This window comes from Pseudophryne corroboree, chromosome 7, assembly GCF_028390025.1.
Source record: "Pseudophryne corroboree isolate aPseCor3 chromosome 7, aPseCor3.hap2, whole genome shotgun sequence".
NCBI lineage: Eukaryota > Metazoa > Chordata > Amphibia > Anura > Myobatrachidae > Pseudophryne > Pseudophryne corroboree.
The window spans coordinates 275,577,334-275,595,814 of NC_086450.1; the positions used below are offsets into that span (position 1 = coordinate 275,577,334).

The 18,481-nt window shown below is 42.4% G+C and overlaps 1 protein-coding gene across 1 annotated transcript in view; it reads left to right on the forward strand.

The window, feature by feature from the left end:
* TMEFF2 (transmembrane protein with EGF like and two follistatin like domains 2) overlaps nt 1–18,481 on the forward strand; it is a 1,119,215-nt gene that overhangs the window by 1,081,612 nt on the left and 19,122 nt on the right. The window contains exon 9 of the mRNA XM_063934150.1: nt 7,849–8,007. Coding sequence (XP_063790220.1) covers nt 7,849–8,007 — 159 coding nt within the window. The remainder of the gene's footprint in view (nt 1–7,848; nt 8,008–18,481) is intronic.

The window sequence follows — 18,481 nt, forward strand, 5'->3', positions numbered from 1 at the left end:
CTCTTCTGTGACCTCCACATGGATATCCAAATGTTACAACATGTTCAAAACAGAACTTGTCACCTTCCCACCTCCCAGAGTTACCGACTCTCCTTAAATCTACCTCACTATCAGTAAAACCACTATTAATAATAATAATAATAATAACAACAATAATTTTATTTATATAGCGCTCTTTCTCCAACAAGACTCAAGGTGCTTTACAGACTATTTCAAATCAGATCTCAAGATATTTGCCAACTCATCCTCTTAGAGCGACCTCTGTCCTGTAGTTCACCGCATGTCTCTTCGCAATCTCTCAAGCACACCAGCTAGACTTCTGCTGTGCCCACTAGCCACTTATGGAATTCCCTATCATGGCACTTATACAGCTTTCACATTTTTGAAGGTTCTCTGAATATACTACAACACAAAAATGCATTTTAGCAATTGTTCTAATCTCAAGTCTGAACTACACTCGCTCCTCTTGTTTTAGTGACACCCTTCTTCAGCTAGAATTAGGGCTATCTGATGAGATGGGCCTTCCCTGCCCTTGGTTTTTATCTCTGCTTTTTTCTAACTTGGTACAGTATGTCCCTGTTTTACAGTATGTACTGTAGATTCTGTCTTCTCCAGTGCCCTAGAATAGCATTATTATACTGTAGTTGATTTATAAGGTGCCACAGTCAGAGCCGGATTACGGGGGGCAGGGGGTAAGCACCCCGGGCCCCACAGTTTTAGGGGGTCCCCTGGCTGAAGCATCTCTGTACCAGCTCTGAAGCTCTCCCAGTCCTGACAGCAATAGCGGCAGCATTGTGCTCCAGTCAGTATACGTTGCTGTGTGCTGGCTGGTCTGTAGTGGCGCAGGGAGGCTGCTATCACTTAGCAGCATAAACAGTCTCTTATGCCTGTGCAGGTTGTAGGGGGAGAGCGATCACACTGGTTGAGGGGCCAATATCTGCAAAAAAATGTGATCCCGTAATTTGCATATGGGGGGTGTGGCCATGTCTCCCACGATTAGGCCATCCCCCAAACCCGCAGCGGGCACAGCAATGTCGTAGGGTCCCCCTATCTCAAGTGCCCTGGGCCCCCCAAAGGCATAATCCGGCCCTGGTCACAGTTCTCTTCACTGGATTACAGTATTGTGGAACCTTGTAAATTGATAATAAGTACAGCTATAATAATAATAATAATAATAATAATAATAACAACAACAATAATAATATGATGAGGAGGTTAGGTATGTACAAATAAATAATCAGGAAAATTTGTTATCCATTATTTTACATGTTTGCTTACATTCAAATATATTTCATTATTTGGCTGATATCAGTGCTTTGCTTTAATGATATGATTCGGCTTACTCAACTGATGTACATCAACTACTGTACATCACTCATATCTACCTGAGGAGGGTATTATGCTGTGTGTATCCTACATTTCCACAAGCTTTTTTGACACACCAGAGAAGCTGAGTTAATATTAAATACAAAATTTAGCTATAATTTTATTCAAAAATACTGTATGCACAGTAATTGTCTTTAAGAAAAACAAAAATATAAATAAAAGTAAACTCATATAGCACAGTTATATCAATCATTTAAAATCAATAGGAAAACCATATAAAAATAGAAAAAAAAATTACTTTACCAACAGTTTGTACTCTGTATGGTAATTTAATATTATTTTTTTTATATAAATATTTTTAAAATTGTAAAAATGTATTTGTTATGTGATATTTAAAAAGAGGGTGTACAAACATAGAACAACATAATCTTTACCAATAAAATATTGTATAGTTGTTATAAACAACTATTGCTTTGGTAAAACACAATAAAATGTACATTATAATGCAAATATTAACAAACACCCAAAATGTTTTTTTGGGGCAACTTCCACTATATATACTTGTTTACATTTATATTCAGCAATCGGAGGAAAGTAGCATTGCATTCTCATTTTCTGCAGTGGACAAACGTTAAACTGGGAAGAAATCTTACCTATGTTATTACAGTTGTAAAGAGAAGTCTGAAGGAACCAGAGAAGTGTCTCAATATCTCTTTTTACAACCTGCTCCAAACACCTTCTACAGTATGTTGACATGAAATGTCACTGTTTCTGTCCTTCATAGCAAATGACATTGCTTCCCAGAATTATTAAGCTTTTGCATTGAAACATGAAAACATGAATGTTCTCCTACATTTTCAGTTGGAAAGTTTATATAATTCTATGAACTGAATTTTAGGGGATTTTCTGATCTCTAGCAACAAATAGAGAGGTTTAAATGAAAACGAATAACCAAGCATAACTATCTGGGAAAGGCTTTGGTTTCAGTTGTTCATATATTAAAAAAAATAAAATTTTAAATCTGGAACATAGATAAGGTCTGTGGGAAAATACATGCATCAACAACACAGAACCAGTCCAGTCCCACACACATAAATCTGCTTTCTAGAATTGTAATGTAAGTCAAAAGTGGATGCATCGGTATAGTTAACTCTGCCCACTCTTACTGTACTTACAGTAACTTACACCTGATCACCCTAGTTCTGACTCTCCATGCACAAGAGGCCATATGTATTTGATATGTTCAACTGGAAATATGGGCATAAATTGACACATTTTTCACAGATCTCATTTTTATGTGGTGCATATGGATCTGTGTTCAACTGCCAATCATACTATCTGTGTTTACAATCATGGAGTTATATTTATTTACAGAATAAAATCAGCATCAGGAGTAGGCTCAGTAAAGGAAAGACACTTCCTTCTCTGTTGCTACTCCCTTGACCATGTCTGTCATCACTTACTTCTGTAATGAGTTGCTGGTTACCAAATACACATGATACGGGAACAATAGTGTAGAAATACTGACTTAAGCAGCAGAAATGGTTTAATCAATTAAATATCAATATTACTGTTATTCAACAAAAATAGGTATAAATTCCAGGAACATGCCTTAAGGGAAGCATGAATATTAAAATATGGAACTAGTGCAGGATGAGGGATAATTAAATGGAATGTTAAAGTTACCTATTATATGTGGGCAGTGGTGTCACCCAGTGAGTGTGTCAAATAGACCCTGCACATGTGAAAAGGGGGCGTGGCCTCATGATAAGCCACTGTTTCATCACTCTCTGAGGTGTTCCCAGCACTCCCGGAGATGCTGGGCTACCTCCAGAGACTCTCCCCGCACTGAATGCTCTTGCTCAGTGACGGGGATCTGGCCACTGCACCATAACATCACAGTACAGTACACGGCTCCCAGTCACTGAGGAGGAGCCAGCATTTTGGTATTACCCCTCCAATTGTGACTCCTGCATCCCCCTAGTAATGCCAGTGTACATACAGTAGGTACCAAAATAGAAACTGTGGAAGCTGAGCAGAGAAATGGTTTTGGAACTGAAATATCGAGCAAGGAAAATGTTAGCTAACTGCAACAAAAGACAGACTAGAGAGATTTAATAAAATCTACTATAGAATTTGTGTTTAATAGAATCGTTTAATTAACTATCATGTACTGTATTTTTTGGGGGAAAAAGTTAAACAGATTTCAATTGTAAAAAATGGAATTGTCCCTAATATTACAATATTATGCTAATATATACGCACTGTGTCAGTAGGTTTTAAATAAATCATTAAAAGATGTCTGTGTGTCTTATTTCAGTAAGACTTTAAAATAGTTTAAAGACTGCAGAAAACTACTCTCACTTTATTAAAATCTAATGAAACTTTCAGGGGGAAATCAATTATGGGTGAATGATTTTGCCCAGCCGATTCAGCGAGGTAGCAGCTGCACTTTGCAGCAGCCCAATCTCGCACAATAGTGTTTGTGATCCCATAGGATAGCAAGCACTTTTACGCTAATTAAGGATTTGGCTTGCTGGGCGAAGCATTAACACTGAGGAAATAGCAATTCGCACACTTCGTCTTAAATTAAGGGGGTAATTCCAAGTTGATCGCAGCAGGATTTTTGTTAGCAATTGGGCAAAACCATGTGCACTGCAGGGGAGGCAGATATAACATGTGCAGAGAGAGTTAGATTTGGGTGGGGTGTGTTCAATCTGCAATCTAATTTGCAGTGTAAAAATAAAGCAGCCAGTATTTACCCTGCACAGAAATAAAATAACCCACCCAAATCTAACTCTTTCTGCACATGTTATATCTGCCTCCCCTGCAGTGCACATGGTTTTGCCCAATTGCTTTTAAAAATCCTGCTGCGATCAACTTGGAATTACCCCCTAAATTCCCCCATTGTGTTCAGCAGTCGTATCACATTGGCCAGTAGCTAAATGTTTATGTTACCGTACTGTTGCTATGGGGTGCTTAATTCCTTTCTTGTAATACACTTCAGTATGCGTCCATTACAACCCTATCAAATTGGAACATGTTTGGTGAATTCTTTGTTCACTAAGTACAGGTATGTGTGTAATGTAATTTGTTTTATAAAGTTGTACAAGGCATTAAGCCTTTATTAAGCCACAATACTGAAATATCAATTGTTTGTAGATTATTATTTTTTCATTGCAATTTGACATAAAATTGTTTCAAAAAATATTATACCAAGACACTAATCATTTGCAGATTAAAATGTGATGTGCAATGTTAAGTCTTTACCTTCAGGATGAATATTATTATTTATTTCCATATATCATGTTTTGTGCATAGCCTCTGTTCTTAATACAATGCAGTTTGAGTCAAATTATTTCATTTAAATTTGACAACCAAGTAATGAAAGATATACCGCTCTTATGCCATCCCAAATTCAGTATTCGAGCCAAAAACTGAAATGTTCAACTAAACCAAAATGATTTATGATACATGTGCTCGTAGAACATTGCATTTAGCAAGATTGAAAATATTAACCTTTAATATAGCTCTGGTAATGTTTCTAGATGTACGCGGATCTGTACGTGGATGATACTCAAATCTATCTATCCTCTCCAGATTTATCACAATCTATGGTGGTCTGTGTTGCTGAATGCTTTTCTGTCTTTTCATCTTGGATGTCCTCTCACCACCTCAAACTTCATATTTCCAAACAGAATTAATTATATTTCCACTGACCAATAGTAGTTACCATCAGGACCGGACTGCCCATCTGACACTTCTGGCATATGCCAGAACAGCCAATGGTCTGATGGGCTGGCCTGGTCCCACAGAGAGCCAGGAAGGCTGCATGCAGCACAGCCTCCGACTCTCTGGTTTGGCTTCCCTCCGCCCGAAGCGTGCTTCTCCAAGAAAATGGGGGCGTGCAATGAGTCAATGCCTCCTTACTCGTGGCACGCCCCTGTAAGCCGTGTCGCACACACCCCCCACACGAATTGTCTGTATCAAGGGAAATGGGGACTTGCCGCGGGTCCATGCCCCGTGTTCGTGCGCCCCCTGTGATGTGCAATCATCCATGTTATGAAGGCACACACATTCATAAATGTCATGGCCAATTCGTAACCCCAGTCCGTCCTTGGTTAAAAGCCTGATATCTCTATCAATGTTGAGAACTCGACAATCAATCCTACCCCACAAGCTTGCTGCCATGAATCTGAACTGTCATTTGTTCCCCACATTCAGTCTGTCTCAAAATCATTTTACATGTATCTAAAAAACATTTCCATAATGTGACCATACCTTACACAAGACACTGCAAAAACTCTAATCCATGCTCTCATTATCTACCATATTGAATATAAAATACTATTACTCACACACAAGTCCATTAACCAAACTACACCAATGTACATCTCTTCGCTTTTCTCAAAATATCTCCCCACCCCCATTTTGATCTTCACAAAATCTATGTCTCTACCCCACACTCATTATTCCCTCCCATTCATGAATGCAGGACTTTCTTCAGGCTGCACCCACTCTGTGGAATGCCCTACCATGCACAATAAGATTCTTCTCTAGTCTCAAACTTTCAAGCGTTCCCTGAAAACTCACATCTTCAGGCAAGCTTATCAAATTCCAGAGCTGCCCACATAACCTTCATAAACTTTCTATTACATCCCCATTGTACAGTCCACACATATCCTCACATATATTCTCTGTCTTCAGTTTCCCATCCTCCTGAACACTGGCCAACATTGCTGTGTGACCATATCATACAGCCCACCAAGAACCTTTGCAATCTGGTGACCATTATGGAGTAGTTAGCACCTCTTCCTGTGTATCAATACCTATTTCCCTATAGATTGCAAACCTGCGATCAAGGCCTTCCTACCTCTATGACTGTTATTACCAAGTCTTGTTTAATCACTGTTGTTTCCAATTGTAAAGCACCACAGAATTTGCTGCGCTATATAAGAAACTGGCAATAAATAAATAATAAATAAAAATAGATGTGCAGTAACTTGGTTACCATTGTGTGATCGGGATCAGTACGAGATCCCGCCGGATGGGATCCCGGCAGTCGGAATACCGACACCAGGATCCCGACCGGCACAATCCCGACAGGGGGACGAGCGCAATGCAGCCCCTTGCAGGCTCGCTGCGGGCAAGGTGCCTCGCTACGCTCGGCACACTAATTTATTCTCCCCCTATGGGTGTCATGGACACTCACAGAGGGAGAATATGTCGGGATTGTGCCGGTCGGGATTCCGGTGTCGGTATTCCGATCGCTGGGATTCTGTCCGGCGGGATCTTGACTGCATCCCGTGTGATCGACAGTTGTCATCCCTTGTTTCATTTCTTTTTTCAAAGACAGCGCATTTTACACATAACATATACAATAAAACTTTTGTTGTTTTTCTCTTTTAATGAGTAGTAATTAAAGGAAACCATAATAGTATATGTGCAAATAATCAACATGTTATATAAGCTATTTAAAGATCAAAGAATCTTATATAGTTAAGGATCAAGTGATGCTCTAAATGTTATTACAATTGTTTTATTTTAAACCCTGAAATAAAGAATTGAGTGAAACACACGATTATACCTATGTCTTATTAGAGCTATAGAGCATTTTGCTGAGCATATAAATATATTAATTTCTTCATAATTTAATATTCACATCTGTGTTGCTGACAGTTTTATAAAATCCATACAATTGACCAGAGATGCATGAATAATTTGAACTGGTTAGAAATTCAATTGAATGTTGTCAGTTTGAGAGCACTGCACTTGTTCACAGAATAACCATGAATTTAAGATTTGATTTTGAGTTTAAAAGTCTGTGGCTCACAGTTCACCTTCACATTTCAAAGTGTGCAAACTATCTTGAGTGTTATATAGGTGGATTAGTTCATACTACCAGATAGACATTAGGAAGGAGTATGTACTAAGAAAGGTTTACTGTATATACTATATATCATATTCCCTACTAATAATTTGTATATTATATGCAGGTGCTCAGAAGAAAATGCTTCAATAGGTGATATTTAAACTAAGGAAGTGGATCCATATATACAGCATGTTAAAGTACAGTACGTTGGAGTCTGTGCAATCTATGCGCCATTAAAACTCACCTATAGCATCCACACTCTAAAATTATTTAAATAAGATATAACTTCCTTTACAATACATTGCATTCTGCACATAAAGTAAGCACACATTTACAGGAACAGACCTGCTTGCATATACAAATAATAAAAGCACACTTACATACGTAAAACACAAAGGACTAAACCTAGCAATTCACATTAGTGTGAATTGTATTGCTAACCATTTCACACGGAGCAATAATTGCGTCACTTTTATAAGTCTACTGAAGCTGCCATCAGTCTACTGTAGTATGATTGCTAAGATTTAGAAATAAAGTTTATTCTCTGCATTAGACCAATTAATAAGTTATATCTACATCTGGTTCCATCAGTAACATGCATAATTAGGTTGAAAGATAATAAAAATTGACAAATATTTATGTCTTTGCAGATGTGATGCAGGATACAGTGGTTCAAAATGTGAAAAGAAGGATTTTAATATTTTATACGTGGTTCCTGGACCAGTGCGTTTCCAGTATGTCTTAATAGCAGCAGTGATTGGAACCATTCAGATTGCTATAATCTGTGTTGTAGTCCTTTGCATTACAAGGTTAGTTATTGGAAATTAAATTTCCTAAATATGTGTCACGTTAAGTTTCAAAATGTATGCAAATTGAATTTTCAAACTGGTAATCTGTCTTGTTGTTTAACCACTTAACTGGCATGGTCAGAACACATGCAACTGCGCCACCACACAGGGTCCCTCAGTTTTTGACAAGGAGATCCATTCTGCAGATGTGCATAAAATAATATTTAAATATTTGAAAAAATACTTTTTAAACTTTTTTAAAACATAAAAAAAACAATGTTATGAATGGTTTTGAAGGGAAAAATTGTCAGTTAAGTGCTTAATAACTGCTGAAATATACAGTGAATGCCCCAAATTGCAGACTTTATTGTTCTATTTAGTGGTATCTGTTATACAAGTGGGTGTGGTATGGTATGCCGGCGGTCGGGCTCCCGGCAACCAGCATACCGGCGCCGGGAGCCCGACTGCCGGCATCCCGACAGCCGGCATACTGAAGACCACCCATACAAGTAACCTTAACGTGTGAATCAGGTGAAATTACAAGGAATGCTACAAGTGTATAAGCCCATGGGATATGGAAGCCTTGATCACGGTAGTACTAAAGTAGGTGTCTTTGATGTGACATTTTCACATTTTTGTTGATGTTCATCTTCATCTAGGATATGTTTATGCAAATGATCACATACTACTAGGAAGTGGAATGCTCAGTCTTATTCTTGGATGTGTAGCAATCTATGTGCAAAATTAAATATGCACTCTCATATTCTACAATTAGTGAGATTTACTGTGAGCAGTGTCTCTGCTTATGGAGCTTGAATCTGAAGCAATGCTCCAATAAATGCATAGTTGCCTATATTTTGGCCATTTGGACATTTCCTATGGGGGATCTGGGATGGGAGGCCCAATGGACAAGTGACAGGACAGAGCGGAAAGGGGGCATTGGTGCCCCCCCCCCATATTTAAATAGGACTAGTGCGCGTGGCAAAGTAATAGGGACGTGGCTACAAAATAATACCAATTCATATTACGCTGTACAGCATTACACCAGGTAGAGCCCCTTTTAGACATTACGCTAGGAAGAGCCCCTGTCACACATTACGCCAGGTGGAGCTTCCTTTTACACATTACTGCAGGTAGAGTGCCCTTTTACACATTACGGAAGGTAGTGCCTCATTTTACAAATTATGGCAGGTAGAGCCCCCTTTTACAAATTACGGAAGGTAGAGCTTCCTTTTACACATTACACCAGGTAGAGTGCCCTTTTACACATTACGGCAGCCTGTGCCCTACACACTCATAAACACACACACACACACACAGCCTGTCCCCTATACACACAGTCTGTTTCCCCAATGCGCGCACACACACACACACACACACATACACACACACACATACAGCATGTCCCCTATACACACAGTCTGTTCCCCCAATGCATACATACACAGAGCCTGTCCCCTACACACACAGTCTGTTCCCCCACTGCATACATACAAACAGCCTGTCCCCTACACACACAGTCTGTTTTCCCACTGCACACATTGCATACATACAGACAGCCTGTCCCCTACACACACAGTCTGTTCCCCCACTGCATGCACACACCGCCTGTCCCCTACACACACAGTCTGTTCCCCCAATCCACAAACAAACAATCCCTAGTGCTTATATAACCACCAATTCTGTTTGATCTCTCAATAGAACTAAAAGTGCTACTGAGCAGCTCCCAAATATCACCACTGTAGTGACAAAAATTACTAGAGGTAAAAACAGATGATATAGAATATCAAGGGAGTGCTTCTGGAATCTATATAGAAAATTTGATTTATTTTAAAAAAATATACGAAAAATAGCACAATATCAATTACATACACATTACATGCATATACAATAAAAAATGAATATGTTATAAAAAAAATAGGATTTTACTGTAATTACCTACCGGCAAATCCTTTTCTTGTAGTCCGTAGAGGATACTGGGGTCCACATTAGTACCATGGGGTATAGACGGGTCCACTAGGAGCCTTGGGCACTTTAGAAATCAATAGTGTGTGCTGGCTCCACCCTCTATGCCCCTCCTACCAGACTCAGTCTAGAAACTGTGCCCGAGGAGACAGACATACTTTGAGAGAAGGATTTAAAAGAACAATGGGGAGATTCGAACCAGCACACACAAACAAGAGGAAAGCCATGCTAAGCAAACATGGACAGGAACAGCAACAGCTGAACCAACAACAATACTGAACCAAGTAACAGTGCAGGAAAACAAGAAGCACTGGGCGGGCGCCCAGTATCCTCTACGGACTACGAGAAAAGGATTTACTGGTAGGTAATTAAAATCCTATTTTCTCTTACGTCCTAGAGGATACTGGGGTCCACATTAGTACCATGGGGATGTACCAAAGCACCCAAACCGGGTGGGAGAGTGCTGAGGTTCCTGCAGAACAGATTTACCAAACTGAAGGTCCTCAGATTCCAAAGTATCGAACTTGTAGAACTTGGCAAACGTGTTCGGACCTGACCAAGTAGCTGCTCGGCAGAGCTGTAAAGCCGAGACATCCTGGGCAGCAGCTCAGGAAGAACCCACCGACCTAATAGAGTGGGCCTGTACAGATCTTGGAACCAGCAACCCTGCCATTGAATGAGCATGCTGGATAGTAAGCTGATCCAGAGAGCAATAGACTGCTTTGAAGCAGGACACCCAATTTTATTGGGATCATAGAGAACAAACTGCGAGTCTGATTTTCTGTGACGACCTGTCCGCTTCACATAGATCTTCAAAGCCCTCACAACAACCAAGCACTTTGAAGTAGCAGAGGTGTTGGTAACCACTGGAACCACAATAGGTTGGTTGATATGAAATGCAGACACCACCTTTGGAAGAAATTGCTGATGACTTCTGAGTTCAGCTCTATCTTCATGAAAAATTAAATAGGGGCTTTTGTGAGACAACGCCCCCAGCTCCGACACACACCTTGCTGATGCCAAGGCCAACAGTGTGATGACCTTCCATGTAAGAAACTTGATGTCAACATCCTGAAAGGCTCAAACCATTCCGATTGCAGGAACTGCAGCACTACGTTGAGATCCCAAGGTGCCATAGGAGGCACAAAGGGTGGTTGGATGTGCAGAACTCCCTTCAAAAATGTCTGAACCTCCAGGAGGGAAGCCAATTGTTTCTGGAAGAAAATAGATAAGGCCGAAATCTGGATTTTTATGGAGCCCAAACATAGGCCCACATCCACTCCTGACTGCAGAAAAAAGTGAAAATGTCCCAGTTGAAATTCCACCACAGGAAATTTCCTGTTCTCACACCAAGAGACGTATGTTTTTCAAATACGGTGGTAATGTTTAGACGTTACCCCCTTTCTGGCTTGTATCATGGTTGGAATAACCCTGTCCAGGATCCCTCTCCGGGTTAGAATTTGATGTCCAGCTCCATGCCGTCAAACGTAGCCATGGTAAGTTGTGACAGACGAACGGCCCCTGTTGTAGAAGATCCTCATGAAGAGTTACAGGCTACGGGTCCTCTAGGAGCATCTCCAGTAGATCCGCGTACCAGGCCCTTCTTGGCCAGTCTGGAGCAATGAGACTAGCTTACACCTTTTCCCTTTTTATTCTTTTGAGAATTCTTGGGATCAATGGAAGTGGTGGAAACACGTACACCACCTGGTAGTTCCATGGAATCACCAGAGCGTCCACCGCCACTGCTTGTGGGTCTCTCGAACTGGAACAATACCGCTTGAGCTTCTTGTTGAGACGAGAGACCATCATGTCTATTTGTGGAATTCCCCACCGATGTGTCAAGCACCCGAACACCTCCGGATGAAGGCTCCACTCCCCTGGGTGGAGGTTGTGTCTGCTGAGGAAGTCTGCTTCCCAGTTATCCACTACCTCCAGAAGGGCGTTTTATATGGCCCTTAGTTCCAGAATGTTGATCGGAAAAATGGTTTCCTGATTTAACCATTTTCCTTGGAACTGTTCCCCTTGGGTACACAAACAAGAAGGTAAAGCTCCCGGCGCTTAATTAATCATGTACAATGAGAAATGTAAATAGGCTAAGATAGCCTATTTGAGTAATATGGAGTAAGAAGGTTCAATCAAGATAGCAGAGTACTGTAGTAAGGAGGTAAATCTGAAACTGTCTCCCCGTCTGTAGAAGTGTCCGAAAATCCCTTCAGAACAGCACTTACTTTTTAACCCCTTGTAACGTTCCTCAAAAGGTATCTTTATAATCCCTCTGTGCATATAAGTGTGCTTTCAGCGAGGAAAGGAAAACCCGTCAGTAGGTCAGCAGTAGTCCAGACACCCGCTCTCTATGAAGGCTGTATCATCCCTTTATACGTGTAGGTATACTTTCAGCGAGAAAAAGCCCTCAGTGTGTCAGCGGCATTCCAAACACCCAAATTTTGGAAAGATTAAAATATATCCAATGAGGATTTTAATGACACAATAAAACTCATACAGATATAAAACAAATAAAAATCCCCGTCTGACAGTAGGAATGGACAGTGATCGAAGGGATCGTACCCGCTCTCTGTAGAGGCTGTGCGCTCCCGCTGAAGATGTCCGGCAAGTCTCAGCGTGCTGACCCGGCAACAGCCTCAAGCATGAAAGCCGAAGATGGTCTCACTCCGTCCATCTCCGTCCCCGTCCAAGTACTGCAATGTATATCAACGCGTTTCGGAGGCTCCGCCTCCTTTCTCGAGATCCGAATATTTTAATCTTTCCAAAATTTAGGTGTTTGGAATGCCGCTGACACACTGACGGGCTTTTCCTCGCTGAAAGTATACCTACACGTATAAAGGGATGATACAGCCTTCATAGAGAGCGGGTGTCTGGTCTACTGCTGACCTACTGACGGGTTTTCCTTTCCTCGCTGAAAGCACACTTATGTGCACAGAGGGATTATAAAGATACCTTTTGAGGAATGTTACAAGGGGTTAAAAAGTAAGTGCTGTTCTGAAGGGATTTTCGGACACTACTACAGACGGGGAGACAGTTTCAGATTTACCTCCTTACTACAGTACTCTGCTATCTTGATTGAACCTTCTTACTCCATATTACTCTAATAGGCTATCTTAGCCCATTTACATTTCTCATTGTACATGATTAATTAAGCGCCGGGAGCTTTACCTTCTTGTTTGTGTATGTATTGATTGGTGCAGGTGGACACCACTAGGTAAAGACCGGCTGCTAAAAGAGGCGCAGTGTATAGGTTTTCCTTTTTTGTTATATTTGTTCCCCTTGGGTGACTGCTCCCCAACCTCTGAGGCTTGCATCTGTGGTTAGCAGAATCCAATTTTGCATCCCAAGCTTTCAGCCCCCAGTCAGTTGAGAAGTCTGAAGCCACCACAGAAGAGAAATCCTGGCTTTTGGCGACAGACGTATCCTCTGGTGCATGTGAAGATGCAATCCGGACCATTTGTCCAACAGATCCAGCTGGAAGGGCCTTGAGTGAAACCTTCCATACTGCAGTGCCTCGTAAGAGGCTACCATCTTCCCCAGGAGGCGAATGCATAGATGCACCGATATCCGGGTCGGTCTTAGAACGTTCCACACCATCGACTGAATTACCAATGCCTTTTCTAATTGAAGGAATACCTTCTGTGCCTCTGTATCCAGTATCATTTCCAGGAACGGAAGCCTCCGTGTTGGTTCCAGGTGAGATTTTGACAGGTTCAGAATCCATCCGTGTCCTGTCGTGTTGAGAAGGCAATGTTGTCTAAAAACCTCTCCCTGGATGGTGCTTTTGTCAGCAGATCGTCCAGGTATGGTATTATGGGGGTAATTCAGAGTTGATCACAGCAGCAAATTTGTTAGCAGTTGTGCAAAACCATGTGCACTGCGGGGGCTGGGGGGGGCAGATATAACATGTGAAGAGAGAGTTAGATTTGGGTGGGGTGTGTTCAATCTGAAATCTAAATTTCAGTGTAAAAATAAAGCAGCCAGTATTTACCCTGCACAGAAACAAAATAACCCACCCAAATCTAACTCTCTCTGCACGTTATATCTGCCCCACCTGCAGTGCACATGGTTTTGCCCAACTGCTAACAAATTTGCTGCTGTGATCAACTCTGAATTACCCCCTATGTTCACTCCTTGCTTGCAGGGGAGAAACATCATCTCTGCCATTACCTTGGTGAACACCCTTGGTGCCGTAGAAAATCCAGATGGCAGGGCCTGGAACTGGTAGTAACAGTCCTGTAATGCAAACCTAAAATAAATAAAATAAAATAAATAAAATATAATAAGCCTGATGATATGTAATGCAAACCTAAAATAAATAAAATAAAATAAGCCTGATGATATCCAGAGACACCAGGAATTCCCCCTCCTCCAGGCCTGAGATCACCGCTCTCAGAGACTCCATCTTGAATTTGAACACCCGTAAGTACGGGTTTAGTGACTTGAGGTTTAAAATGAGCCTTACCGAACCGTCCGGTTTCTGTACCACAAACAGGTTGGAATAATGACTCTTGTTTTGCAGTTCAAGTGGGACTGGAAGAATGACCTGAGTCTGTACCAGTTTTTGAATTGCTGCTGTAAAGTCATGCTTGCTTCTGGAGAAACTGGTAAGCCTGATTCAAAGAATCTGTGAGGTGGGAGTTCCTGAAACTCCAGTCTGTAGCCCTGGGCGAGAAGATCTTTGACCCATGGATCCAGGCATGATGTTGCCCATATGCGACTGAAATATCTTAATCGAGCTCCCACCTGCCTACCTTCCAGGAAGTGTGGTCCACCGTCATGCTGAAGGCTTTGAGGAGCAGGACCAGAGATTTGTTCCTGTGAAACTGCAGTTGCAGGTTTTCTGGGTTTACCTCTATTGCCTTTGAAGGCTGTAGAAGAACCTGTGGCGTTACTTTTAAATTAAGCTGTCCGAAAGGACTGCAGAGTTGGAGCAGAGTAGGTTTTCCTAGCTGAAGGTGCTGCACAAGGAAGGTATGTAGACTTACTCGCCGTAGCCTTGGATATCCACATATCCAGTTCATCTCCAAAAGGGCTTCACCTGTGAATGGTAGGCTTTCCACGCCTTTCCTGGAATCCACATCTGCAGTTTACTGGCGTAGCCACAAGCCCCTGCATGCTGACATTGCCATGGCAGTGGTGCGTGCGTTGACTTAACCAATTTCCTTTATGGCTTCCACCATAAAATTAGCAGAATCCTGTATATGCTGTAGGAGTAAAATTATCTCCCCCCTGGATAAGGAATCTAACAAGTCAATTAGATTACCTGACCATTTTGCAATGGCCCTAATGATCTATGCTCAAGCAATAGTAGGTCTCTCTCTTGCGTTTCTTTCTCATTATGGGATAATTTATTAGAAATATGTGAGACCATCCCTTTAAGGGTATCCAACCATGCGGGTTCAGACCCAGTAGCCTGAGAATGTGTACTATCCTGGGTACACTGTAGTGAATCCCCCAGGGAATACAAACACTCTGTTGTGCAGGAAACACACTCCCTTGACATGGTAATGTGAAGGGACACACACACTCACACACGGTAAAGGTGAAAGCACAGTTAACCCACACAGAGCCCGCAGGGAGACACAGAGAAGATGGAGCTGGCCACACATGCTGTCCTTTATACGGTTGTTGCCGCCTGTGTCTGTTGTACACGATTTGAAAGCTCTGTATAGCAAAGGATTGAATATCGCTCACCGCTCTCTGCTCCGGTCATCCACTGTTGTATTGTACCTCGATTGTCCGCGAGGCTAGGGCTGACCAGAAGCTGGCCGTGTTGTATTAGAGCAGGCGTGGGGAACCTTTTATCTACCAAGGGCCATTTGGATATTTATAAAATCCTTCGGGGACCATACACAAATTATCAACTTAAAAATTAGCCTGCCCCCAGTAGTTATGCCCCCAGTAGTTATGCTCTTTCGTGGTACTGTGTGCACGCCAAAAAATGGGTGTGGCCAATTAAAATGGGACGTGATACACATATGTCCCCAATAGTGCAGTGCCAGATACACATATGCTCCCCGTAGTGCAGTGCCAGATACACATATGCCGTCACAGTGCCAGATACACAAATGCCCCACAGTGCCAGATACACAAATGTCCCACAGTGCCAGATACACAAATGTCCCACCAAGAGCCAGATACACATTTCCCCACCAAGTGCCAGGTACACATTGCCCTACACATTCACCCCACCCCACTTTGCTGCTCACCACTGCTGCTGTGTGTGTATGTGTTAGGGGAGAAGAGTGCAGCATGCGCATCTCCTGCAACTTAGTGCTCAGTCCGGCGGTGGCATGTCTCAGCTGTCAGGGGCCAGGCAGGGAGGAGAGTGCAGCTGTGTCGGGCGGCGGAGGCATGTAGGACCTCAAACCAGCCACCGGTTCGTGAGCCAATCAGAGCTCATGGACCGTCAGCGGTGGCTCCTGATTGGCTGCCGGTCTGCGAGATCTGATTGGCTCATGAACCGGCAGCCGGTTTGAGATCCTACACGATGCTACCGCCAGCCATAACTGTGCTCTCCTACCTGCCCTGACAGCTGAGACTAGCTGCAGCCGGACTGAGCACAAAGGGGCAGGAGAGGCGCACGCTTCGCTCTCCTCCCCCGACACACAGCAGCAGGCTGGAACAAGTGGCTTTGCTGGCCTTATATAGCCCGCTGGCCAGAGATTCCCCACCCCTGTATTAGAGGAATACAGTGAGGTGTCCGGATACAAATTGCTGAATAAGGCGAAGTACTTACGCATTTCTCCGCACCTGTAGTATGGAGGTTTCGTCAGAGGATGAAGAATACTGTGTTATTAAGCATTTATTTGGATACCCATCATTTATACTACAAGTATCTCCTGCAACTTTAATTTTATTTGTATCACGGACAGTGAATTGAGCTAATACTCTAACGAGATCCTTGGCCAATAATAAACCATCAGCAGAGGAAGATTGTTTTCTGGGTACATCTACGGTTGTGAAATAGTTTTTTATAACATTATAACATATTCATTTTTTATTGTATATGCATGTGATGTGCATGTAATTGATATTGGGGGTCATTCCGAGTTGATCACTAGCTGCTTTCATTCGCAGCGCAGCGATCAGGCAAAAAAACGGCAGTTCTGCGCATGCGTATGCGGCGCAATGCGCATGCACGTCGTACTCTTACAATGAACGATGTAGTTTCACACAAGGTCTAGCAAAGCTTTTCAGTCGCACTGCTGACCGCAGAGTGATTGACAGGAAGTGGGTGTTTCTGGGTGTCAACTGACCGTTTTCAGGGAGTGAGTGAAAAAACGCAGGTGTGCCAGATAAAAACGCAGGAGTGGCTTGTGAAACGTAGGTGTGGCTGGCCGAACGTAGGGCGTGTTCGTGATGTCAAAACAGGAACTAAATAGTCTGCAGTGATCGCAAGCTAGGAGTAGGTCTGAAGCTACTCTGAAGCTGCACAAAATTATTTTGTAGCCACTCTGCGATCCTTTCGTTCGCACTTTTGTTAAGCTAAGATACACTCCCAGAGGGTGGCAGCTTAGCGTTTGCACGGCTGCTAAAAGCAGCTAGTGAGCGAACAACTCGGAATGAGGGCCATTGTGCTATTTTTCGTAAATATTTATAAAAATATATTTTTTTTATATAGACTCCAGAAGTGCTCCCTTGATATTCTGTTCCCCCAATCCACACACACACACACACACACACACACACACACACACACACACACACACACCCTGTCCCCTACACGCACAGTCTGTTCCACACACATTCACTCAGTTTCCCCACCTCCCCTTCTCCCCACCCTCCCATGTTCCCACTGTGTTACATCCAGAAGAGCCGAGGGACACAGACACTACAAGCCACAGGCAAATTCCGGGGCGTAGCCTAATCACAGACCCGTGGCCAGGCCCCCTCTGAGGGGAAAAACGATACAGCAATGAGCAATCACGATAGGCGACCTGGCAGAGGAGGCACATGACCGGAAAAACTCACCCCACATCCCGATCTACAGCTGATGGCCGCTGCAGTTACTGAAACTTCTGCGGACACACCAAGCAGCACGGACCTGCAGGTGTTGCCGGCGGTCCTGCGCCCTCGGTGCACATGCGCTGTGTGCCAGGCACCGCCGGCACACACCTAGTTACAGCCCTCGTATATACATATAATTTTCAAATAATTTTTTAAGCAGGAACTGGTATTTAAAAATATAGTCTTCTTTGAAAATAAAAACTATTTCCACCAGATTGCGGTTTGATTGCATAACTAAAGTATGTAGCAAACCTTAACAAGTCAGTAGCATTGAAGTCCTATCTGAGAATTCTTCTTTTGCAACTAATGTGGCTGGATAGTGAAAAAAAGAGCTGCATAAATATTTTTAATGTGAAAGCTTTTAAATGCCATGCGTTTACCCATGCTTTATGGGTTTAACCTTCATTATATTATACTATAAATGTCTTTTTATTAGTTTTCTTCTATGGGTAGGAACAAAATTGCTATAAAACTTTTTAAGCAAAAAGAAGCTTTCCTAGTATTCATTATAAGA